The following is a 25,417-nucleotide window of genomic DNA, read 5'->3' on the forward strand; positions in this document are numbered from 1 at the left end:
TGATCCACCCGCCTTGGCCTCTCAAAGTGCTGGGATTACAGGCATGAGCCACCGCTCATGCCCAGCCGGAAGGAAGGGTTTTTAAGCAAGGGAGTGATGTGATCAGAGTTGTGTTTTAGGAAGAGAATACTGCCAACAATGTTAAGAAATGGATCAGAGAGAAGCAAGACTGTAAGTAGAAAGACACATAGGACTTTTGAATCTGTCAAGGTGAAGGTGTCAAATTGACATTCAGAAATGGGCAGGCAGTTTTAGGTCTCACTTCATTTTCTTAGCCCAAGCTATAGAAAGGGCTGAGATTATATGAGATGAGCGAGCAAGAAGAAAAGGCTATAATGGAACCATGGAGAAGCCAGAAGAGTGGTGTAAGAAATCGCTGGTCAACCACTGAGAAACAGGGTTTCAGACAAAGGGAGGAAGGAATGTGAGGAAGGTAGGGCCAGAGGTGAACCGTGTCAGAGCCATGGTGACAGATCACTAGACAGGGCCTGAGATGAGGCTTTTGGATTTGACTGGGAAGAATTCTAATGTTTGCTGCTTTTGGTTTGTCTAGTTTCTCATTAGATTTTAGTAATACCTGGGAAGAAAACATTGCCTCCACTTTTCTCACAATTAGTAGGTGCTGAACCACTTCTTTGCGGTGATTTCAGGAGGGTCAGTAAGGATAGAATGATTAGAGTTTTCATAAAGTGTTCTGTACAAATTATTTTGGACATGATGCATATTTGGAAATCAATGTGTATATCTAAGACTATGCTTTCAGACTGAAATAAAATTATAAGCAGTGTTACTTCAAAGATACATCTGCCATTGGTGTTTAAAATTCACTATTATAGTGATTTTTTTTTATTTGTTTGCATAGCCTGGCACCTGTGTTTGCTCTGTTTGTACCATTTTACTGCTCCATACCAAGAGTCCAAGTGGCACAAATTCTGGGCCCATTGTCCATCACAAACAAGACACTGATTTATATATTGGGACTACAGGTACAGTATGCATTTTTATGTTCACTTTTCTTTAACCAGATCGGTTTTTTTGGTCTTTCTCTCATTTGATCTCCTTGAAAACAATGGTTTCTTTCCCCCATAATCTTGGCTTCATGATCTATATCAAATGTTTAAAGGAAGTGTTACAGAAGAAGAACATCAAGGTATAGAAGGTACTAGAATACTTTCATAGTCTTTAGAAATCTGATAAGAGCTTTCACTGTAATTTGTATCTGTGGAAAATATTTTCATTTCGTGTACAATTGCATGTGAGTGCTTTTTAACAATCATAGTATGAAGTGGAAACAAATGAGAACAATCAGAAAGTAGAAAGTAGAAAATTAGTGTCAAAATTAATTTATTGAATACAGTGTCGCAAATAAAGCTCTGAGGAAGAGTGTGCTCTACCAACCCGAGCTTTGGAGTTTTCAAGAAGCATTGTCAGCTTCATTATTTCCTTGTTTGTGTAGCTGTGATGGTAGTGTCACCATTTGCTAAATGGTTTGCTGTGAAGACTGCTAGAGTACTACTGTCCAGCTTACATTTGAAAAGCTTCTTTACCAATCCTCAGTGAAATGTCAGTTGCTCCCTGCTGGGCTCCAGGTCTGTGGTAGGAGAATGATTTTCAGTTTTCTATCTGTACTACTTGTCACTTTTCTTTTACTCTCACAGCTTTTGATGTAGTTTTATTCTACAGCTTCTGTGTCACCATGTGTCGCTTGGCCTTTTGATCCACTGATTAATACTCATAACATTCCTTATCCCACGCACATATAACCGGATACTAGAGTCGCTTCAGAATGCCTTCCTCCCTCCCCTTTTAACCTTTAGCATTTCCTCTCACTTCTCCAGTCTACTGTCATGTGTTATCAATGGCTCATCTGGGGCGTTTTCTTACCACTTTTACAACCGTTTCTCTTGAAATCTGTTTATTCTCCATCTCTCAACCCCAGTACTGTTAAACGCCCCCCTGATCCTACCTGATATCCGTGTAACCAAATAGCCCGTTTCTGCAGTTGATTCTTATGAGTAGGATTTGCTATAGCAGATTTAATATTTTTAAAGCTGTTATAACAGAGGCCATGTGGAATTTGAAGAGCACTCCAGACCTTGCTCAGGAGACCCAAGTTCTAGTCCTGTCTTGGCTCTCTCCAGCCATGAGACTTGGATTGAGTCTTGGAACCCCTCTGAGCCTCACATTGACTATATAGTTCTTCGAACTCTAAAGCTATGTAGAATCTTTGAGAATGAAAACACTGTTTTATTAACTGTGGAGTAGGAGTTCAGTGTGGCATTGTGGAAAGTCTTTGGAGCCAAGTCATTGGGTTTCGGTTTAATGACTTGGTCTGGTAATGATTTGCTTTGTCACTTACCTTTTCTGAACCCCCATTTCCCCATCTATCAAGTGGGGATGGTAATATCTACCTTATAGAGGTATTTGAAGGATAGCATGAAGTGTTTAGTGTAATCTGAACAGATAATAAGAGCTAAGTCAATTGGTTACTATTAATTAATAATTTATGTCTCTATAGCTACCACCATGCATTTTTCTGAGATTGTGAATGTATTTCTTGTTTTGTTTTGTTTTTGGCATAAAGCAAAATAAGTATTATGTTTAATCTCTCGGGGAAAGGGGATCTTAGTTGGATAAAGAGACACAGCATGGCCTTTGTCACAGGGCCATTGTAGTAGGTTGGTGGAAAAGTAATCCACAATTACTTTTCCACCAACCTAATATCTAGTGCAGTTTTTGCAGTGTTACACAGCTCACCATGAGGCATCCCTCTTAGCCCTGCTGAAAGCAGAAAGGTAGATGCAACTACCGTGGATAGTTTTTCAAAATAATATAAATTTCCATTATTTTTGTATTATTTCCGGTAACTTTGAGAGGGAGAAGTTGAGATCAGAAAATAGAGGTGGAGATGCCTCATTGGTTCCTTGATAAAATCTAGGTCCTTAGCATGAATGGCATGTAGGGTTCTTCTTGCCTGTCTGGTGTCAACTCCCACTTGTGCCCACCTTGAAGGAGTGTAACTGAACTCCTTATTGCTAAAGTGTACATCCTCTGCCTGCCTCCCTCCCCTCCAAGTCTTTGCGTGTGTTTCTGTGCCTTTTTCTCTCCCCATTACGACTAGGGACATTGTTGGATGAATGAATGAATGAATGAATGAATGAATGAATGAAGACTTGAATCATAATCGGAAGAGCCAAAATGCTTAAGACTCATTTAAGTATCCGATGACTTGAGAGCCCATAACATCATGCCCTGTGCAATGGGCTATGATGTTATGGGCTCTCAAGCCATCCGATACTTAAATCAGTATCACCCACTGAGTGAGATGTAGCCCCTGTCCTCAAGGAGCCCAGCCATGAGAAAACACACAGACACTGGCAAGACGTAGGCAGACATACTGGCGACCACACAGGCAATGAGAGGCTTCAGAACCCAGAGGAAATTACTTTTTTAATGACAAAATGAGATGCTCTTTTTACTTGCATATGAGACATGGAAGAGTGGAGAGCATGACTGTGGAGGCAGTCCTGGATACACTCCAGCCCACCACCTGCTGGCTGTTGACCTGCAGCAAATTGCTTAACCACTCGGTCTTGCTGAAGTGCCTTGAGAGCAGTGCCTGACACATAGAAAGTGTTAGCTAGTCTGTTATTCCTTCTATTTGTAGAAGAAAACTACAGCAAAATATTTGTCTGCATGGTTCCCATCATTATTATCAGAGTCATTTCCACTGAACAAACGTCCGTGCTACATCAAAGATTCAAATTTAAAGTTGCAGCCAGTGCGCATTTCTAAGTGAGCCTATCACTAGAGCAAAGCTTGCCAGCCTCTCTGTGTGAGTATGTCAACTCTTACCTTTTGTGTCTGTCTTCTTTCTGTGTGTCCTTGGTAAGTGTGCAGAACTTTGAGGTTTTCATCTAGCACAATGCCAGTGATGAACCTGGGCTGTCCTGCCTGAGTATCCTGCCTTTTCCTCTACAATCAGAAGTAAACCCCCAATCTAAAGTTCTAAAAATTAACCAACAATAACCCACAAATCATTTCTTTGTTGCAGGAACATTTTCAGAGTCCTTTTGATTTTTTTTTTTTAATTACCCTGAGCACAACTCTAAGATATAAACTATTTGGAAAACAAAGGGAAGAATTTCATGAGATCTAATTCTAATTACTTTTGCCATTAATTAACTTCATTACTGTGATTTAGTTTGCTCTTCCTTGGGTGAACTAGATTGAGAATATCAACACTTGAGAAAGTTACCGTTGAATATAGACCTAAGTAGGCTGGAGGGTTCTTCCCATCTAAATTTAGGGTAACAATGTTAAGAAATTAAAATGAGAAAGTTATTTACATAAATATCACATCATTGCCAAGCATGGGATGGTGATTACCTGTTTTGTATATTGTTAATTCTAATAATTTCTTTATATGTAGTATTTTACTTTAAGTCAGTTGAAGTTTATAAATAACATCATACTTTGGTTTCACTTATTTTTCTTTGCATGGGGTGTGGGCCAGGTTCAACTTATTTTAGGCTATACAAAGTCTGATGTCTGAATAAAAAAAATTAATATATAATTTTCTTTTAAATAACTCTTGATATTTACTAATTTTCCATTTGCTTCTCTGTATTATGGCATATATAGTTAATACTTTATATAAATGGTCATGACTGTAGTTATGTAAAAATAAGTGTGCTGTGACTGGCAGTTGAATTTTATTTTTAGTTGCCTTTTTTTTTTTTCTTTTATAGCTTTTCACCTCTGGTTCCTACATCTGGATTGTAGCCATAAGTGGACTTGTAAGTGTGACTACCTTTTTATACCCAATTCTCTCTCTCTCCTGTAAAAACATTAGGAAAATTGTCCCATTTAGATGGTGCGTCATATTCAACTGTCTCACCATTCTTTTTTTTGAGACAGAATTTCGCTCTTGTTGCCCAAGCTGGAGTGCAATGGTGCAGTCTCAGCTGACCACAACATCTGCCTCCTGGGTTCAAGTGATTCTCCTGCCGCAGGAGACTGAGTAGCTGGGATTACAGGCATGCGCCACCACGCCCGGCTAATTTTGCATTTTTAGTAGAGATGGGGTTTCTCCATGTTGGTCAGGCTGGTCTCGAACTCCTGACCTCAGGTGATCTGCCGCCTCAGCCTCCCAAAGTGCTGGGATTACAGGCATGAGCCACTGCACCCGGCTCTCAACATTCGTTTAACCATGGCAGGTCTGGCTCAATGCTACTTCTGTAGTGATTAAAAAGGGCCAGTCACGGCCGGGCACGTTGGCTCACGCCTGTATTCCCAGCACTTTGGGAGGCCGAGGCGGGTGGATCACGAGGTCAGGAGGTGGAGACCATCCTGGCTGACATGATGAAACCCCATCTCTGCTAAAAATACAAAAAAATTAGCCGGGCGCGGTGGCGGGCGCCTATAGTCCCAGCTACTCAGCAGGCTGAGGCAGGAGAATGGCGTGAACCTGAGAGGCAGAGCGAGCTTGCAGTGAGCCGAGGTGGCGCCACTGCTCTCCAGTCTGGGCGACTGAGCGAGACTCCGTCTCAAAAAAAAAAAAAAAAAAAAAAAAAAGCCAGTCACATGGAAAATTGAGACAAGGGAGGCCAGTTTGTGCTTTCAAGGTAATTTTGATGAAAGTTTTAGCTGGATTTCTTGTCAGTGTTATCGTTTTTAAATCATAGAAAAAGAAAAAAAGCCTGAATGTGAAGAAGTTGGACTTATGAAAAATAGGGAGAGATAGTCTGCTCATTTTGTAAAAAGATATTGTCACACAAGGGAGAAAAAATGGCAACTGGAAAGTCAGGTGGATTGGCCCTGACCCAAAGACTCATCATGGAAGAAGGGAATGAACCAAGCAGCCTCAGTATGTGTGCTGGAATTTTTTCATCTTGCCCATGCTATTGTACTTTATTTTAATAATAAGCATTTGTCCTAAATTCTCTATGAGGTATTTAAAAAGAAATTAGAGCATGAAATGGAGTTTTATTCTTCATCCATGACTTAAATTTGAACCTCCAGATTTATAAAAATAAATTTTAACTAGGGGTTATAGAGCATAGTTTTAATTTCTTTCTTGGAAAAGACTAAAAATGACAGAATGGATTCATAATAATACACATTTCACTGCAAGGACTACATACATTTCAAGTAAATTATCACTATCCTTGTTTCTTGGGTGAATGACTGGTATTTGGGGCCAGTGTGTCATCCTGTGTGCCTGCTTACCCCTCTTCTTCCTTTAAGCTCTCTTTATTATTCCTTTTCTGTGTTCATTCTTTGCTTAAAACTATGCCTTCGTTCCCCACGGCTGATATGCTTGCAGCCAAGATTCTGGGGCTCCAAGTCACTTTGTTTTCTCCTCCCTAAAAATTTTCACATCTGCCCAGATACCTGATTTGGCTTTAGGACCACGGAACTAAACCCTGCTGTGAAGTCTTCAAAAACGCCTGAGCTATCCGTCTGGTATTCTTGAGACTTGTGGTGGCTTAGGGCCATCCTGGGATTAGACTGATTCTCTGGGACACAGGTGCCAGACTCTCCCAAGTCTAGGCTCACGCAGTTAGTACTGCTGCGTGACTGAGGCAGACTTAACCAACCTGAGAACAGCAAAGAAGGAGCTCATTGCTTTGATCATGAGAGCTGCCTAAGGATGTACTATTTCTTCCATGGCATATTTGTTTCACTTAGCAGTAATGGTTTTGAGTTCTGTTTTAAGTATTTTCCAAAAGCATTCAAATATTGAAGTACCTTATTATATATGCCTTCATTGTGTTAGTTACTATTAATTCTTTTACTCTCAATATTTGTCCCCTTCTTTAGTAACTCTTATGTGACTCAGTTTTTTTAAACACATTCCATTTTCTTTCTTTATTCTTTTTTTAGACTCCTGACTTTTAGTGCTTGCTGTCTCCTCAGAAAGTTTCATTGTGTGACATTCAGTGAGTTAGAATTGGAGGCTGCATTTTTCATCTCTTTGTAGTCTTTTTAAAATCTAAAATTGTATGTTAAGATCATAGTCTTTTCCAGTACACATGTTTAACAGGTAGTGGGTTAATTTAGTTAATTTAATTAAATTAAAAAAATTAAAAACCTGTTTTTAGTTTTTAAAAGGAATCAGACGTTTAAAATAAAATTCTTGGCAAAAAAAAAATTCCTTGTTTCAGAAGCGTGAATAGAGTTACAGTGTGTTTGGAATATAATTCAAAGATGATGTAGCATTTTGAAGAACCCTGCTAATAATAAACATTTCTGAGCCTTTTACAGTCATTGATTCAGCCAAAGTTACCAACCTTCTATGACAAAAAAATCTGATAAATCTTCATATTAACCTTGTTCTTTATTATTATTTTACCATAATTAGATGACTGTGTTTATTTAAAATAATTAATATTCATGAATCATAGCCAGTTTTCCTATGTTCTATACCATAAGTGTTGGTGCTTGTTTTGAACTTAAGGAACATTTTCTTTTTTTGTCTAGAAAATTCTCATTTTTATTATGAAATATTTACTGTGATGTGGCATACTTTAGATAAGGAAGATTGTAAAAGAGAGTATCAGTATTATTTGTGAGTGTTTGATTTGCACACCACTGACTATAGGATGCAAGCCTGAGATTCACAAAGCCACAGACTGCCTATTCCAGATGGCTCTTGCTCAACATGACTTCCCCTCTTCCTTTATAGACCAAGTGACTTCCCTTTTTGGGGAGATATTATGCTGAATAAAATACAAACAAAATAAAATTCTTACTATGCAAAAGAAATGCACAGATAATTATAATCATAGATGATATTCAGTGTTTTGGGAAATGTTACAAAACCCATTGATGAGATTTCACGTTTCAGTATTGAAACCAGTAATTCACTTAACCATGTGTGTTAAGCAGTGATTTTATTTCAATCTGGCAATTAACGTGTTTTTTAAGAGAAAGAGTATTTTTTAAACAAAGATATTTGTATGAAGCATAAGTAATTTGTTATTTGCTATCATAGAAACCAAAAACTTTACTCATGCTTTTCTGGAAAGCTGCCAACTTTGGATTGAGCTTATTTTATTTAGCTAGGTACTGGTTGATTTATTTTGTTTAGGCTAGTTTTTTTTTTTTTTTTTTTTTTTTTTAAAAGACAGGCTTGCTCTGTCACCCAGGCTGGAGTGCAGTAACACGATCTTGGCTCACTGCAACCACTGCCTCCCTGGTTCAAGCGATTCTTGTGCCTCAGCCTCCCGAGTAGCTGGGATTGCAGGTGCATGCCACCACGTCTGGCTACTTTTCTTGTATTTTCAGTAGAGACGAGGTTTCACCATGTTGGCCAGGCTGGTCTGGAACTCCTGACGTCAGGGGATCCGTCCACCTCAGCCACCCAAAGTGCTGAGATTATAGACGTGAGCCACCACGCCTGGCCTAGACTAGTTTTTAATCTCACCTCGGTGTCCCTTATTCTTGCATAATTATAGATGTCTTTGAATATATAACTTTAAAGTATTCCACTGATTAAAATAGAAGATTGATAAATTATGTCAGTACAGTATTTTACTAGGTAAGTTGACCACTTTTTATCTTCAGTGATATCACAGAAAATAACTAAATCATTTTTCTGAGTTGAGGGAGGACAGTTTTTAGCTTACAGGAGCAATAGTAAGTTAGTTTGCCAAGGATGGCTGTCAGACCTCAGTTCTATTTTGTTATCCAGTAGAGACTCCAGCTGCTACCCAGGAAAGGTGAGGGGGATTCCCTTGTACTTAAAGATTACTGTAAGATTATTCACATGTATCATTGATAAATGTTTTTATGTTGCCTTTTTCCTCCTTTGACAGTTCTGATTTTTAATGCAAACATTTAGTATTTAAAATAGGACTTTTCATGAAATGTTGCAAAATTGTAATTGGAAAGCTTGGCTATTACAGCCAAGTGACATATATCAGTTTAAACAAATACTTCAACATTTCAGTGACTGTATTAACTGTTCTTCTTAATGTCTGGTGAGAGACCTTCAAAAATTGAAGTCAGTCTTTATATATTCATAATTCCACTAATTTTGTTACACATTAATACTTTTCTTTTCCTTAAAGCATTGCTTACTTACTGAACTTCATTTAAATTCTTTTTGTGGTTCTGCAGAGAGCTTTTGAGCCATCTACATCCCAGAACTTCTTCATTTTCTGCAATTTTATGAATCATAGTACTGAGTCATTACCACAGGGATGCACCCTAATTCTCAAAAGCTGAGGCCTCAGGACTGATCTGATTCTGGCATGATTAAAATAGAAAGAGCCTTCTTTTGCCGATTTTTCTTTTTATTACAGTTCACACATTTATCTTTACTTGAACCTCTTTCAAGCTGTTTGAGAGTGAATTAACAGGCTATATTCCTCAGACTTCTCCCTTCAACGCAGCCCTTCACTGTACCCATTTCCTGCATTTGTTACTTATGTGCAGTATATCAGACTTTGATTATTTCTGATCCAGCAGCCTTAGTGTAGGAAAAACAAAAATCTGTTACACCCAAAAGTAAGATTTGGGACTTCGAATGTGGTCTGAGTTAGGATTATTTTCTGTAAGCAGTGGGGATCTTTAAAGCACTTCAAGAAGAAACACGTTACGATGGTGCCAGATTACAGAAGCCTTATCAGGGTTTGTAGATCATAGGATGGGGATAGGGAAAATGAGCCATCTGGAGGGAGTCAGGACAGCTCATTTGCGGGCTGTGATTTGCCTTTCTCTCTTCCCTCTGTAGTACTTTTAAAGACAAACAAAAAAACCCACACTACTGTCTTAAAGTAACTGTGAACAAATGGAAACAGCATAACCTGCTGTGGAAGCATAAGCATCCTTAGAGTATGTTTTGAGGCCTTGGCCTGCTTCTGGGCGAGGGATGGTAGGTGCGGGTTCCTTTGCGCCACCTCTGCTTGTGCCCAACTCTCTTCTATCCATGCTTCCTTTTCTCCTACTTAACCTTCTTTCCCTTAGATTGCTTCTCCATTGACCAAAGAGAGGTATAGGTAGCAGGTCAGGTAACTCCTCTGATGCACAAGCCTCCCAGTTAAACTTAGATTTGGATTATTTTCTAGTAGTTCATTGAAAATGAGGACAGAAGCTGCAAAGAAAAATCAAAGCTAACCGGATACAGTGGCTCATGCCTGGAATCCTAGCTCTTTGGGAGACTGAGGCAGGTGGATCACTTGAGCCCAAGAGTTCAACACCAGCCTAGACAACATGGCAAAACCCTGTTTCTACAAAAATCAAACAAACAAAAATCTCAAGGCTGACCAAAGCCATGAGGGTGGTGGGACTTGTAAAAGGACCATGTGTAGAAGTTGAAGATGGGTCCTTAGGAAACATCCAAATTTGGAGGGTATTTTATAATTAAAATAGCAAGTGTGATGTCAGTGCTTGTCCATTGTACACCCCCCCCCCCCCCACCCACACTCACATTCATGTTGACTCATCCATATGCACTTCCTTCTCTCCTTTTTCTTCCCTCCCTCTCTATGCCACCTTTCCCTGTCCTGACAACCGGGAGCTAGGACCGACTGGAAGAAGGCTTCTATTAATATATTCTTCATTGTGGCAATTGCAACTCAGGCCCAGGATGACAAATGGTGTTGTAGGCCGTTGTTAACACAGGGAGGTAGTGACCAGTCGACATGTGATTTCTAAATGTTCAGTGCAGAATAAATGAAATGATGCCATTGTCTTAATAAAGCTGGCAGATAGAATTGACTTATAAAATTTATAAAAATAGCTATAAAACTTTATTGTTGCAACTTATGTTCTACCTGTAGGCAAAAATCTAGCCTCCTTTCAAAGCCTTTCAAAATGTGACCTCCTCACCTACCCCTGTCACTTCTGTGAACCATACACTCCAATGACACTCAATATTTTACTGTTCCCAAACATCCGCTTTCAGGATTCCGTGTCATTATGCAAACACGTACTTTTCTTTAACAAACACACAGCACTGTGTACCAGACACTTGTGGTAGATTTTTTGGTCTAGTATTTTTGTTTGTTCAAATATATTTGGTCAAAATATGTTCTGCCCCTCTCTACTGAAGCCGTCCCTATAGGGCCTCTGCGTGCCCTGTTGACATCAGGTTTTGTTCTTTGACTTACATTAGCCACTAAAATATGAGCAGAAGTGACAAATGCTTCATCTAGGCAGAAGCTTGAAGAGCCACTGCCTGGTTCCACCATTGCTCTGTCCCCTTTGCCATGAGAAAAGCAGGGCCCAGAGAGGGGCTGCTCCTCAGACTCCAGAATGAAGAGGTCAAATGGAGCAGGGTTGTACCAACATGTAGCGTGAACAAGAAATAAATCTTTGTTTTAAGCTACTGAAATTTGGGATAATTTGTTACCACAGTATAACTTAGAAAAAGCTGACTAATAGTACTCTTTTCTAAGCACTTTACAAATATTATTTTAATTAGTCCTTATAAAAACCCGAAGAACTTGGGACTATTCTCCCTATTTTATAGATGAAGAAACTGAGGCACAGGGAAATTAACTAAGTCATGCACTGCATAACAATGTTTTGGTCAACAACAGAGTGCGTATTCAGTGGTGGCCCTGTGGATTCTAATGGAGCATAGGTAGAAACTTGGTGTATGGCAGTCAGTGTTGGCACTGCAGATCGAGTAGGGGAAATGACTGATATTCAGTCATGGTGCTGGAACACCTGATTTTCTGTATGAAAAAATATATATAAATAAAAATATATATCCCATCTAGGTTTGTGTAAGTACATTCTATAATGTTCACACGATGACCAAATCACATAACAACACATTTCTGAGAATGTGTCCTTTTCGTTAAGCACCACATGATTGTAATTTGCCAGGAACACCAGCTGAAAAGTAGTGGAGACAGGATTCAAATGTAGGTAGCATAACTTTAGTGTCTATGCTCTTTTTTTTGTTTTGTTTTGAGATGGAATCTCGCACTGTCGCCCAGACTGGAGTCCCATGGCGCGATCTTGGCTCACTGCAAGCTCCACCTCCTGGGTTCACGCCATTCTCCTGCCTCAGCCTCCTGAGTAGCTGGGACTACAGGCGCCTGTCACCCCGCCCGGCTAATTTTTTTGTGTTTTTGGTAGAGATGGGATTTCACCGTGTTAGCCAGGATGGTCTCGATCTTCTGACCTCGTGATCCGCCCAGAGTGCTGGGATAACAGGCGTGAGCCACCGCGCCCGGCCTGTGTCTATGCTCTTAAAAGATAGCTTTGCATAACCACATGCAGTTTCTTCCAATTATATCCCCTCTTTCACTCACATATCCCTTCTTCTAGGAAATCTTACTCATTTAAGTCCTGGCCCAACCTTTTTCCTGAGTCAGTCCTGACTTTATTTATGAGAGCTCCCCTCTTAAATGTTTCAGTTACAGTATGTTATTGTTGACTGTAGGTAGGGGGTTGTGCAGCGACTCTCTGGCACTTATTGGTCTTGCTTAACTGAAACTATGCCTGCTGATTTTTCACTCTCGTTTTTCCTCTGCCCCCAGCCCCTAGCGACCACCATTTTACTCTCTGATTCTTTGAAATTAACCATCTTATATACCTCGTATAAGTGGAATCATGCGGTATTTGTCTTTTTGTGACTGGCTTGTTTCACTTAGCATATAGGTCCTCATGTTTCATCCACATTGTCCCATATTACAAAATGTCTTTCTTTTTGAAGCGCTGAATAGTATTGCGTTGTATGCATGGACCGCATTTTCTTCATCCCTTTATCTGTCGATGGGCACATAGGTTGTTTCCGCGTGTTGGCTATTGCAAATAATGCTGCAGTGACGTGAGAGTGCCGAGACCTCTCTGAGATCCTGGTTCATTTCTTTTGGATGTATACCCAATAGTGAGATGGCCAGATCATGTTAGTTCTATTTTTAATTTTTTGAGGAACCTCCATACTGTTTTCCATAGTTGTATCATTTGCATTTCTGCCAGCTGTGCACAGGGGTTCCAGTTTTCCCCACATCCTCACCAACACTTGTCTTTTGGTGTTTTTTGTTTTTTATAATAGCCATCCCAGCAGGTGTGAGGTGATACCACATTGTGGTTTTGATTTGCATTTCCCTGATGGTTAGTGACATTGAGCATTTTTTCATGTACCTATTGGCCATTTGTATGTCTTCTTTGGAGAAATGTCTATTTAGGTCCTTAGCCCATTTTTAAACTAGGTTATTAGTTTTTTGGTATTGAATTGTAGGAGAGTCCTTTTAGTTTATAGGAATTATATGTTATTCTTCATAATCTTCACTGCCTAGCACAATGTCTATTTGATACACATTCTAAAAATAATTTTTTAGTTTAAAAACTTAATAGTGTCAAAAAATAATTTCTGTGTTGTAAAACATTATACTACGTGATTGTCAGGATGCTTGCAACATGTACTGCCTTACTAGGTTCTTGATGTGTTCTCTATAGTGGTAGAGTACCCGGACTGCCTATTTTAAAGATAGGGAGGCTGAGGTTCAGGTTGCACGAATGATGGGTGGTAGAGCCAGGACAAAGGCCAGGTGTTCTGCTCCAGGCCCAGTGAGTCCAGCACCTTACACTGCACATTTCAAGGTTCTTGTCCATGTCTGTTCCAGCCACGAGATGCACAGGCAGTTATTCTTAAAGTTTCCCTTAGCCACACCACTAGGATGAGGCCCCATTCATCAGCAATGGAGACATGATTCTGGAGGGCAGTCTTGGGTATGGAGAGGTTTTCAAAGTCCCCAGAGGCCCTGAAAGACACAATCAATAACTTTTTGCAGCCTTCTGTATGCTGACCAATAGCCAAGGAAAATTTTTTCTCATTAGCAGTCTCTATTTTCTTCCTAATATGAAGAATGTGGCCTATAGCTATGCTTTCTCTTCTAAAATCATCAAGATATTTAACTGGTCCTCTCTCTATGCTTAGTTAAAAATGCAGCTTAAACCTCACCTTCAGCAAACTCATTGTCTTGCATTTCTTGCATTGCCATACTCAATCTGAAGTAAAGAAACATTTAGAGAAAACTTAAAGGATAATTTAAAGTATATTAGGCTGGTTTAGTAGAGTTACTGATTAAAGGAAAAAGAAGTGGAGATAAGGAAGAGGTTGCCAAGAAACACCCTTACTTATACATTGTGGAGATTACTGGTAGATTATCATGTCCGTTGCAGCACAGAACATTTTCCCATGGGGTCTTCGCATTGTCTTTTTATCAAGAAATTAAAATTTTTTCATCAGTTTTGATTATCTCTTTAAACTGTGTAGTTTTGTTTTTGGTTTTTGGTTTCTCTCTCTCTCTTTCTCTGTCTCTCTCTTTCTCTCTCTCTCTCCCTCTCTCTGTGTGTGTGTGTGTGTGTGTGTGTGTGTGTTTAATGTTTAAGTGTCCAATGTTTGTCTTTGGGGACTGACTGTGTTGATATTTCCTTTCTGTCTCTGGGAAGGGACTATGGTAAAATTGACATGTGTTGTTTTGAATTTATTTATTATTTATAAACAGCATAGGATGTTATCAAAGGTCTTCTCATGTTAGTTTATGTTGGTAGCTGAGAACATTTTCAAAGCAGCAGAAGTTTTTTGTTGTTAAAAGCTTGTTTTTGTTCTGCTAAAATCCTACCTCTTATAAAATTTAAAAGATTTATGTATCTATTTTAGATCTTTCTAGATCTTCACATTCTTTTATATTAAAAATTCTTTTTCCCTTTTTTTGTTTATTAAGATGTTATTTACATACAATAGAACTCACCAATTTTAAGTGTATAGTACGTTGAACTTTGGTAGTTGTATACAGTCGTGTACTCACCACCATAATCAGTATGGAAAGCAGTCTCCTCACCATGAATGGTGTCTTCATGCCCCATGCTGTCTTTCCCCACATCTAACTGCCAGCCCCAGGTAACCACCGATCTTCATGTCATTATAGTTTTGCCTTTGCTGGAATTTCATATACTTAGTATTGTATAATATGAAGTATTTTGTGTTTTACTTCTTTCATTTGAACATGATGTTTCTGCAATTTTTTAAATTAATTTTTCATTTATTGTATTAAGTAACAATTAATAGATTAAGTGTTAATCTATAGTATGGATGCAGCATATACCATACTTTGTTTATCCATTCACCAATTGATGGACGTTTGATTTGCTTCCAGGTTTGGATTATTATGAATAATGCTGCTATGAACATCTGTGCACACATTTGTGTGTGGGCATATGTTTTCCTTCTTTAGGAACGGAATTGCTGGGTCATATGAAAAGTGTATATTTGACATTAGGAAATACGACCATATTATTTTACAAAATGGCTCTACCATTTTGCATTTCCACCATCAATGTATGAAACTTCCAAATGTTCTACACCCTTGTCAGCACTTGATATTGTCAGTCATTTTAGCTTTAGCCACTCTTTTGGGTATGTAGTGGTATCTTGTGGTTTTAATTTGCATTTCTTTAATGATTCATGAAGTTGAGCATTTTTTTAATGTGCTTAGTGGTCATTTGCATATCTTCTTTTGTGAAGTATCTGTTCAAATCTTTTATCCATTTTGTTCACTGGGCTATTTATCTTTTAATTGAGTTAAAATAATTCTTTGTATATTCTGAATATAAGCTCTTTGTTGGACATGTTTTATGAAAATTGTATTCCAATCTGTGGCTTGTCTGTTACCAAAAAGCAAAATTTTAAAATCTTGATTCATTCATTGTTAACTGATTTTTTAAATAGTTTGTGCTTTTGATGTTCTTTTTAAGAAATCTTGGCTAATCCAGTGTCACAAAGATTTTCTCCTGTATTTTCTTCTAGAATTTAATAGTTTTTGCCATTTCATTTAGGTCTATGATCCAGTTTCAGTATAATTCTTTTGAGGTAAAGGGTAAGATTTATTCTTTTCTACACAGATACTCAGTTGTTCCATTACCAGTTATTGAAAAGACCCTTTTCTCCATTGCATGGCCTTGGCACCAAAACTCAGTTGACCAGTATAGGTTTATTTCTTGACTCTTTTCTTTCCTAATTATATATCTGTCCTTATACCAATACCACACTGCACTGATTACTCCAGCTTTATGGTAAGTCTTGCAATCAGGAAATATAAGTCCTCCCACCTTGTTTTTCTTTTTTAAAACTGGTTTGCTTATTTTAGGACATTTACTTTTAATATACATTCTACAGTCAGCCTGTAATTTCTTCAAAAAAGGGGAAAAAGAGTCAAGATTTTGCTTGGGATTGCATTGAAGCATTAGATCAACTTGGGAAGGATTGCCGTGGTAATGGTTGTTAAGTGTTTCCACAGATTCTTTTATGCATCAAGAGGTGGAGCTTATTTTTCCTCTGCTAGAGTTTGAGCTGTACTTGGTGATACTTATAATGAATAGAATGTGGCAAAAATGATGGAATGTGACTCCCAAGAGCAGATCATAAAAGACACAGCTACTTTGATCTTGCTCCCTCCTGAATCACTTGCCCTTGGGGAGCCCGTCTGCCATGCCATGAGGACACTTAAGCAGACCTGTGGAGAAGTCCACATGGCCACAGTGTGGTCTCCTGCCAGCAGTCAGCACTAACTTGCTAGGTGTGTTTTTGAGCCACCTTGGAAAGTTATCCTCCAGTGCCAGTCAGGTCTTCAGATGAGTGCAGATAGGCTGACATCTTGACTGACTACAACCTTATGAGAGACCTTGAGCCATAACCACTCAGCTGAGTTACTCCCACATTCCTGCCCCCACAGAAACTGTATGGATAATAGATGCTTATTGTTTTAAGCCACTGAGTCTTGGGTAATTTGTTGCTCAGTAATCAACAGCTAATACTACAATCTTAACAGCACTGAGTTCTCCAACTCATGAACATGATAAGTCTGTACATTTATTTAGCTGTTCTTTAATTCCCTTTTGCAGTTTTTAAATTTTCAATGTATAGGCCTTGCACATCTTTCATTAGATGTATTCCTAAGTAATTCTGGTATTTTGATGCTATTATAATTGGAATTGGTTTTATAAATGTTTTCCCAATTGTTTGTCACTAGCGTATAGAAATACAGTGATTGGCCGGGCGCGGTGGCTCATGCCTGTAATCCCAGCACTTTGGGAGGCCAAGGCAGGCTGATCACAAGGTCAGGAGTTCAAGACCAGCCTGACCAACATGGTGAAACCTCATCTCTATTAAAAAATACAAAAATTAGCCAGACTTGGTAGTGGGCACCTGTAATCCCAGCTATTCAGGAGGCCGAGGCAGGAGAATCCCTTGAACCTGGGAGGCCGAGGTTGCAGTGAGCTGAGATCATGCCACTGCACTCCAGCCTGGGCTACAGAGTAAGACTCTGTCTCAAAAAAAAAAAGAAAAGAAAAGAAAAAAAGAAATACGGTTGATTTCTGTATTTCGTTTTTGTGTTCTGCAACTTTTCTAAATGTGTTTATTATTTCTGGTAGCTTTTCTGTGGATTCCTTAGAGTTTTCAACATAGATGGTCTGTGTCATCTGGAAATAAATTTTATGCGTTTATATGCTTTATTTCTTCTTTCCCAATTTGTGCCTTTTATTTTTCTTTATTATGCTAGCTAAGACCTCTAATAGAATATTAAATAAAAGTGGTGAATGGATATCCTTGCTTCTTCCTGGTCTTAGATGGAAAACATTGAGTTTTTCACCATTGAGGCTGTATCTATAAATCCACAAATCTTTTAGATCTTCACATTCACTTTTAGTTTATTGTTTTTCATCAAACGTAAGAAATGAGTTTCAACTGAAGTAAGCCCATATTTTTATTTTTCATTTGTTGAATCCATTTAAGAAAGTGCCTGTAACTTTTCAAGGAGGATGGTCTCCATGTTAAAATAGATATTAGAAGGTGTTTGTTTACATATAAGCACCTGATTATGGTTTTCTCCATGTGCTAGAGAGTCTAGTTGCCTCCCAGTGTATTTCTGAGCCAGCAGTGCCTCCAGCTGAGATCACATATCTCAGTATCCTTCACCTCTCAGTCTGACCACTGGATTAAGTCCTGGCATCCTGGCCATTGAAGTATAAACACACATATTCGTGAGACTTCTGAGAAGGCTCCTTAAAGTCGCCTTTTGTCCTTTTTGTCCTTTCTTATTTTTTTCTTCTAACTGCTTTGACTATAGTTAAGATGGTTGGAAGTTTTTAAATATGAAGGTAAAATAAACTTCTCTTGTATTTAAGCCACTGTTGTTTGAAGTTTTCTACTTAGCGTAGTTGACCTAATCCTCTTGATGCATGGTTTCCCAAAAGGAAAAGCCTAGAGCAGGTTTCTAAGACAGTATGTGAGAAATGAATGATCTGCGATTAGCCTAATTATTTCTGTCTCTATTCCAATTTGGTTTTCCAAGAATCAGAAGGATAGCCAGCATTTTAATTGGGTACCTCAAAATTTTTTAGTTTAATATTTCTATTCCCTCATATGAGATAGAAAAGCTATAGAAAATTCAATCTGAATCAATTTTGCACTTAAAGAATAACAAGTCTCAGAGTAACTGCGAAAGGCACCTGGTTCTGTCTCTCATGAAAAGAATAATCTTTTCAAAACGTTTCACAAATGGCAGAAATAACTTTGGGCATTTCTAATTTGCATTCACATTCTTGGGATAATAAATTAGGGAAGGTACAAAGTTCCCTTATTCTCTCTCTAACATTTTCAATGCAGAAGAAGGAATAGGAAAATGTAAGATGCATCAGGGCAGGGATCTTTCTGTTTTGCTCTCTACTATGTTTCAGTGTTTAGAACATAGGCTGGCACATGTTAGCATTGAGTAAATATTTGTGGAGTGAATAAATGAGGTCTCAGTGGGTCTGGTTACCACAGGCCTTGAGGGCACACAAAGTCTGTGTGCTGGGGCTCATTTGCAAGGGGACATTTATTCCTTTGGCTGCTCCTTGTCATGCAGAGGCAATATCATGCCCCTGGGAAAGCAGCCCCCTAGGTTTGTCCTGTTGTCCCAGTAGATGATTGGTTTCTTGAATGTGGGACTGGTGGTTGGCCCAGCTTGCCTTGTGGGTTTTTGTTCAGCCACAGTTGGCCAAAGAAAGCAGTCGACACCTGTGTGTCATTGCAAAGTCATGGTTTCTAACCTTTGCCTGTTGTGGTTTCAGGCTAGTACTAAACAGGACCAGAGGACAGTTGAAGTTTACTGTCTATGATCAAGAGTGTTTTGCTTGTTTTCTACCCAGCAAATTAAATTATTTGCCTGATGAGCATTATTTCATGATTCCCTTCCTAAAAGGGCTAAACATCTGGAAAATCTGAAGAACAGTGTAATCGATGCCCATGTTTATTAGTGGACTAAGAGAAAAGCATTTCCTCTTGCCTTACATTCTCAGACTTACAGGGTCCCAGCTTCCGCTGTTGGCATATGGGGGGCTGCTCCCTGTGACGCGGAGCCAGCCTGAGTTTTTGGCCTAGACTCTCAGCTGGATGTGGGCCAGGGGTTCTCTGGTTGCGTGACCATGTGTCCCCAATCCTAGACAGGGTTCCTGCTTCCTGTTGCCCAAGTGCTCAAACTCCAGCTCGAGCTTGTCTTCCCAGGCATATGCTCCTTGTTCCTTTTTGCTTTATCTGGTCGTCCTGCACTGACCCCTTGCCTGCCAGAGACTGCACCACTGCTGGCTTCTTTTTCAGTGGCCCCTCTGTTTGCTCTTTGACTTCCCCAGCTCTGAGGGCCTGCAAGACCTCCTTGGTAGAGCTCCCCCAGCCCCTTGACACACAAATCCAAGCATATGGTCTTCTTCTAAAGCCTGCTTTTCACAGGGTCTATGGATTTCAAGAAAACTCTCTCATTCAGAAGACCCAATGTAAAAAAGGTTTATGAGGTCATGAAAATTAGGTCAGCCATGGTGGCTCACACCTGTAACCCCAACATGGCGAAACCCCATCTCTAGGGGGAAAAAACAAAGGAGAGAGAGATAATAAAAATTAAAATTAAAAATAATGTGTAAATTTAAGGTAGTATTATAATAACTGATGCTCTCTCAAAGCTTTTGGCAGTAATTAAGTGAAATCTAATGTAATTATTTTTGTCCCATATTTCCATAGAATAGGGTTTTAAGCACTTTATGTTTTACTCCTTTGTGAAAATCTCAAACATTGTGCAGTAGCACTTTATTTGACAACTTAAGGTCATGCTGGTGTGCCAGTGGCATGGACAAGTGAACTCTTTATCTTTTATCATATGGGAAAGTATAAACTTAGAACCAAAAAGAGTGCATAACTTTCCAATTTCTTTTAAAAGGATCTAAGATAATGTATTTATTTTTGTGGAGCGTTTGTTAATTTACCATTCACCCAGGAAATACTTAGAGTACCATGTGCCAGACACTCTTCTAAGTGCAGAGGCCAAGTAGTGATCAAAAGCAACCCAAATCCTCCCCATTCAGAGTTTATATTTAGATAGGTAGGATAGAAATGTAAGCAGATGAACACAAAAGCCCTACTTCCCTGCCGGAATTTGCCGTCTTATTTTTGTTTATTATTGGGTGGAGGATCCGTATTCTTCACAGACTGGTCCTGCTGAAACGGAATACATAGTTTTGTGAGTATATACTCATGTCTCATTGTTATTGTGGGGGCAGGGAAGGCATGGACAGGAGTGTGAAGATCTTTAACCTTCCTCAGTTTCTTAAGGTTGTCTGTGGCCTCCCCCCATAAATTAAGAGCTTCTACCAAATTTTGAGCTCCTTAAATACTGACGAAAACTGCATTTTCATTATATTTTTCTTAATTTATTTAAAAATATGATTTAAAAAAAATTAGCCACAGGGTCTTGCTCCGCCACCCAGGCTGGATGCAGTGGTGCAATCACAGCTCACTGTAGCCTCGAATTCTTGGGCTCAAGGGATCCTCCCATATCAGCCTTCCAAGTATCTGGGACTGCGGGCATGCACCACCATGCCCAGCTGATTCTTTTTATTTATTCTTATTTTTTTGTAGAGATGAGGTCTTGCTCTGTTGCCCAGGCTGGTCTTGAACTCCTGGCCTCTAGTGATCCTCCTCCTTCAGCCTCCTAATGTGCTGGGATTACAGGCGTGAGCACAGAAGAACCAACATTGTATTGTTGAGCTTTTAAGGTATATAGGTGTAACATATGACAGAAGTAGCGCAGTGGATGGGAAGACATTACATGGAACTACAGTAAGTCTTAACCTTGTCAGTAGGTTCTTAAAATTCCAACTTTAAGCAAAACATCATTCAAGTAATGTCATTTCATTCAGCATCTTTTTATTATAGCATTGAGGAGACAAAATTATACTTTGTTTCAGTTAAAGTTGGAGTTTCCAAGAACCTATCAGTGAGTGAAGTGAGGACTTACTGTAGGGTCTTGCAAGCTTCTCCTGTTTTATATGAAGTAATTCAGTATTAACTCTAAATACATTATGCTCAATTTTGAATGCATATTATAATTTCTAGGGCAAATATGTGGGGAAAAATACAGTGATATATAGCTGAAAAAACCCAAAATACTAAATAATATTTCATAGTACAAAAGAACGTAGGAAAGGGGGAGTAAAGAGTAAAAAACAGATGAGACAGACAGAAACCAAATAGCAAAATCCAGCTATTCAATCAAATACATTAAGTATGAATAATAGCTAAACACTCCAATCAAGAGGTAGAGATTGTCAGACTAATTTAAAAGAAAAAAATTGCCATATGCTGTCTACAAGACACACTTTAAATACAAAGTCACAAAAAAAGCCTGAAATTAAAAGGATGAAGATATATTATGGAGACAGTAAGCATAAAAAAAGCTGAAATGGCTGTATTAAGATCAGACAAAGTAGATTTCTCTATGAGTATTACTAAACACACAGCAGAATACTTTGTTGTGACGAGAGGGTCAGTTGTGTTTGTGTGCCTAATAACAGCGTCCACAAACAGGTACAGCTTCCAGATACATGAAGTTAAAATAGCTAATGGGAACAATGAACAAATCAACAATCACAGTTGGATGCTTTGAGACCGAAAAATAAAAATGTTTAATTTTGTACTTAATTCAAATCTCACAGCTCTAATTTGTCTTATATTTTTAATATTTTGTTATGTTTATAACATTTTGCTATCTTCTGCTGAAATCAGTGTAATGCTGATATATACCCCATTTTCTGTTTTATACCAGATCTTCAGAAAAGGGATTTCTACTTCCTTACCTCCAATTCATTACTGTTTTTTTTTTTTTCCATATTGACTTGATATATCTCTCTTCATTAAAAATATGTATTTGTTACAAAGAATGCCATTCCCTACCCCCTACCGTGTCCCCCCTCACCCCTCTACAGCAAAGGCTACTTTCTGTGATTCTGTAGTTACCGCAGACAGATGTGTGCACAAACAGCATAGACTATTATTTTGTTTTTTGAAATTTTGCAAGAAGATAAGCGCAACATGTGATACCTTTTATGTGTATTTTTCATTCCACTTTAAACGTGTCAGTACACACACATGGAGTTCATCGGGATGGCTGTATAGTACTGTGTTGTATGGATAACCCACTCTTCAGCTGTTCCCCTCCTGGGGATGATTTGTTTCTGCTTCCTGTCTCTCTCATGCAGGGCTGCAGTGGAATGTGCCTCAAAGCACATGGCCGCTCTACTTGGTATTGCCACATTGCTCCCCAGAGGCACCATAGCTTCACCTTCCCTTGGGACTGTGTGAGAGTTCTCAGTTCCCTCCATCCTTACCAAAACCTCACACCTGGAATCCCAGCACTTAGGGAGGCAGAGGCAGGAGGATGCTTGAGCCCAGGAGTTCAAGACCTGCCCGGGCAACATGACAAGACCCCATTCGCCACAAAATGGGGGGGGAAAAAAAGAGATAAAACTGGATGATAGAGGACCTTTACGTTTTTGCTAGTTGTTGCTGTATTTAAGATTGCTCATTTTAGATTTCAGTCCCTTAAAAACAAGTGAGGATAAACATCTTTTCATGAGTTTGTTAGCCATTTGAGTTTTCTCTTCTGAAATTACCTATTCATATGCTTTTAAAACTGGGCTTTTTCTTACACATTTTTAGGGTTTCTTGATATGTTCTGAATGCTGCCTTGGTTGGCTGTATGAATTCTGAGTACCTTCTTCAGGCCTCTTACTTGTGTTTTCACTTCATTTATGGTAGCTTTTGGCATACTACAGCTTTTAAATTGTAAAGTAGACCAATGTGTGTTTTCTTTTCTAGTTTGTACCTTATGTTTCTTATTTTAAAATATTTTGCCACCCCAGTGCCAAAAAGGTATTCCTTCTGTATTTTGTGCAGAAAGACTTACAATTTTATGAACTCTATTTGAGTTCTTAATCCATTGCAAGTTTATGTTTGGTGTCAGGAAGGGGCCCTGTTCTGTCTCTTCCTCGTGTATAGCCCATGTGCTCCTTCCCTCCCAGTCTACCCATGTCTGCTGAATACCAGGTGCCCTTACGCTGAGGATCCTCTTTCTAAGCTCTTGTTCTCTTGGTCTATTTAAGTAACCCTAGATAAAGACCACACTGTTTTAGGTAGCCCAACTTTATAGTATGTCTTGAAATCTGATAGGACTTATGCTTCTTTAAAATTGCCTTGCCTTTTCTGGATTTTTTATTTCTTTGTCTTTTAATTGTGATGATAACACAAACTGTAACTGTCACAAAGCTGTGTAAATCACTATAAAGCAAATATATCCATAATCCACTATGCAGGTAGAGACCATGCCTCGCCAGCCCCGCGGCCCATGGTGCCCCCCTTCCTTCCCACCTCTCTCCTGTGACCCCTTTCCCCTTCTTTCTCCCTCCCTTCTGTGACCCCTCCTAGCACACACCATCATCATCTTTGCGCTTTGCTGTCTCATTTTACTGCTTAGTGTGTGGTTTAGGTTAACTCATTCACAGAAGTGGAATCATGTTTTCAGTCTTTGGGTCTGGTTTCTTTCTCCCAACATGGTGTTTTTAAAAAGCAAACCTTAAATATTTGGCATAAATTTGAGGACTGGCATTTACGTTCCAACAAAACACCCTGTTAAGATTTTATTTTGAATGATATTTAATTTACATATTAATTTGATGAAAATTGGTATCTTAGCAGTTTTGCATCTTCCTATTCATGGAACTGGTATCTTTATTATCACTAGGGTTGGTTTTGAAAAAATATCCCTTAGTATCTTTTTCATTTTTTTCTGTCAAGGCCATATATATATATATATATAAAATTCCCAAGTATCTTATAGTTTTTCTTGCTGTTATTTGCTAACAGTTTATTTTTTCTTTCCAAACAGTCTGTATTTTATCCCTGGTTGCTTTTCTTTTAAGGATTTCTTTCTTTTGTTTCACCACAGTGAATCTAGATGTAAATTTCATTTTAACATTCTTTTAGGGACTCTTGCACTTTCATGAGGATTTATATTCTTTATTTATTCTAGAAAACTCTCAGCTGTTTATCTCTTTAAATATAATATCCATATTCCCTCTGTTGGCTTCTTCTGGAACCCCTATGCTAACAGCCCCATGAGATGCACATAGTCTGTCTGTGCAGAGGCCTTGGCCTTCCCTACCCACATGGGCCCTCCTTGATTCATGCCCTGCAGAGCTTTCCCTTCTCTCTGTTGAGGAGAGAAAGGGTACATGGAGCATGAGGAGGAACTGGGGTGCCTCTTACCCAGACTTAAGTAACCCTCCTTCCACAGGGCCTAGACCTTCTAGTCCAGGGGTATCTAGTCTTTTGACTCCTCTGTGACACATTGGAAGAAGAATTGTCTTGGGCCACACATAATATACACTAACACTGATGATAGCTGATGAGCTTTAAAAAAAAATGCAAGAAAATCTCATAACTCTTTTTGGTGTTTTTGTTTGTTTGTTTTTGTTTTTTGAGACAGAGTCTCGCTGTGTCACCCAGGCTGGAGTGCAGTGGCACAGTCTCGACTCACTGTAACCTCCACCACCCAGGTTCAAGCGATTCTTGTGCTTCAACCTCCTGAGTAGCTGGGACCACAGGTGTGCACCACCATGCCTGGCTAATTTTTGTATTTTTAGTAGAGATGGGGTTTCACCATGTTGGTCAGGCTGGTCTCAAACTCCTGACCTCTTGTGATCCACCCACCTTGGCCTCCCAAAGTGCAGGGATGACAGGTGTGAGCCACTGCTCCTGACCTTGTAATGTTTTAAGAAAGTTTACAAATTTGTGTTGGACCACATTGAAAGCTGTCCTAGGCCACATGTGGCCCATGGGCCTCAGGTTGAACAAGCTTGCTCCAGTCCCTGTGCTTGTCTGAGTCCCACAGGACTCTCTGCAGGCATTTGGACTTAGCTGCTTATATGCAGAGTGGTTTATAATCACTTGATAAGCTTTCTATTTTGTTAGCATGGTTCAGGATTAGTTTCTAGTTTCACAGACCTTGGAGTTTGTTTCTGTCTTCATTTTCTTTGTTGTCTTGTACTATCTTTGAGAGAAGGGGCACAGAAATTATGTGAA

At 39.1% G+C, this 25,417-nt stretch overlaps 1 protein-coding gene across 3 annotated transcripts in view; it reads left to right on the forward strand.

Annotated features, from left to right (window-relative positions):
* Positions 1 to 25,417, forward strand: part of UBAC2 (UBA domain containing 2) — a 185,341-nt gene that overhangs the window by 111,791 nt on the left and 48,133 nt on the right. For 2 of the 3 annotated variants that reach the window (XM_073014468.1, XM_073014467.1), the window contains 2 exons: positions 863 to 986; positions 4,752 to 4,799. In XM_073014468.1, the coding sequence (XP_072870569.1) occupies positions 863 to 986; positions 4,752 to 4,799 (172 nt within the window). The remainder of the gene's footprint in view (positions 1 to 862; positions 987 to 4,751; positions 4,800 to 25,417) is intronic. The other variant, XM_073014466.1, reaches the window with a different exon arrangement.

This window comes from Chlorocebus sabaeus, chromosome 3, assembly GCF_047675955.1.
Source record: "Chlorocebus sabaeus isolate Y175 chromosome 3, mChlSab1.0.hap1, whole genome shotgun sequence".
Taxonomy (NCBI): Eukaryota; Metazoa; Chordata; class Mammalia; order Primates; family Cercopithecidae; genus Chlorocebus; species Chlorocebus sabaeus.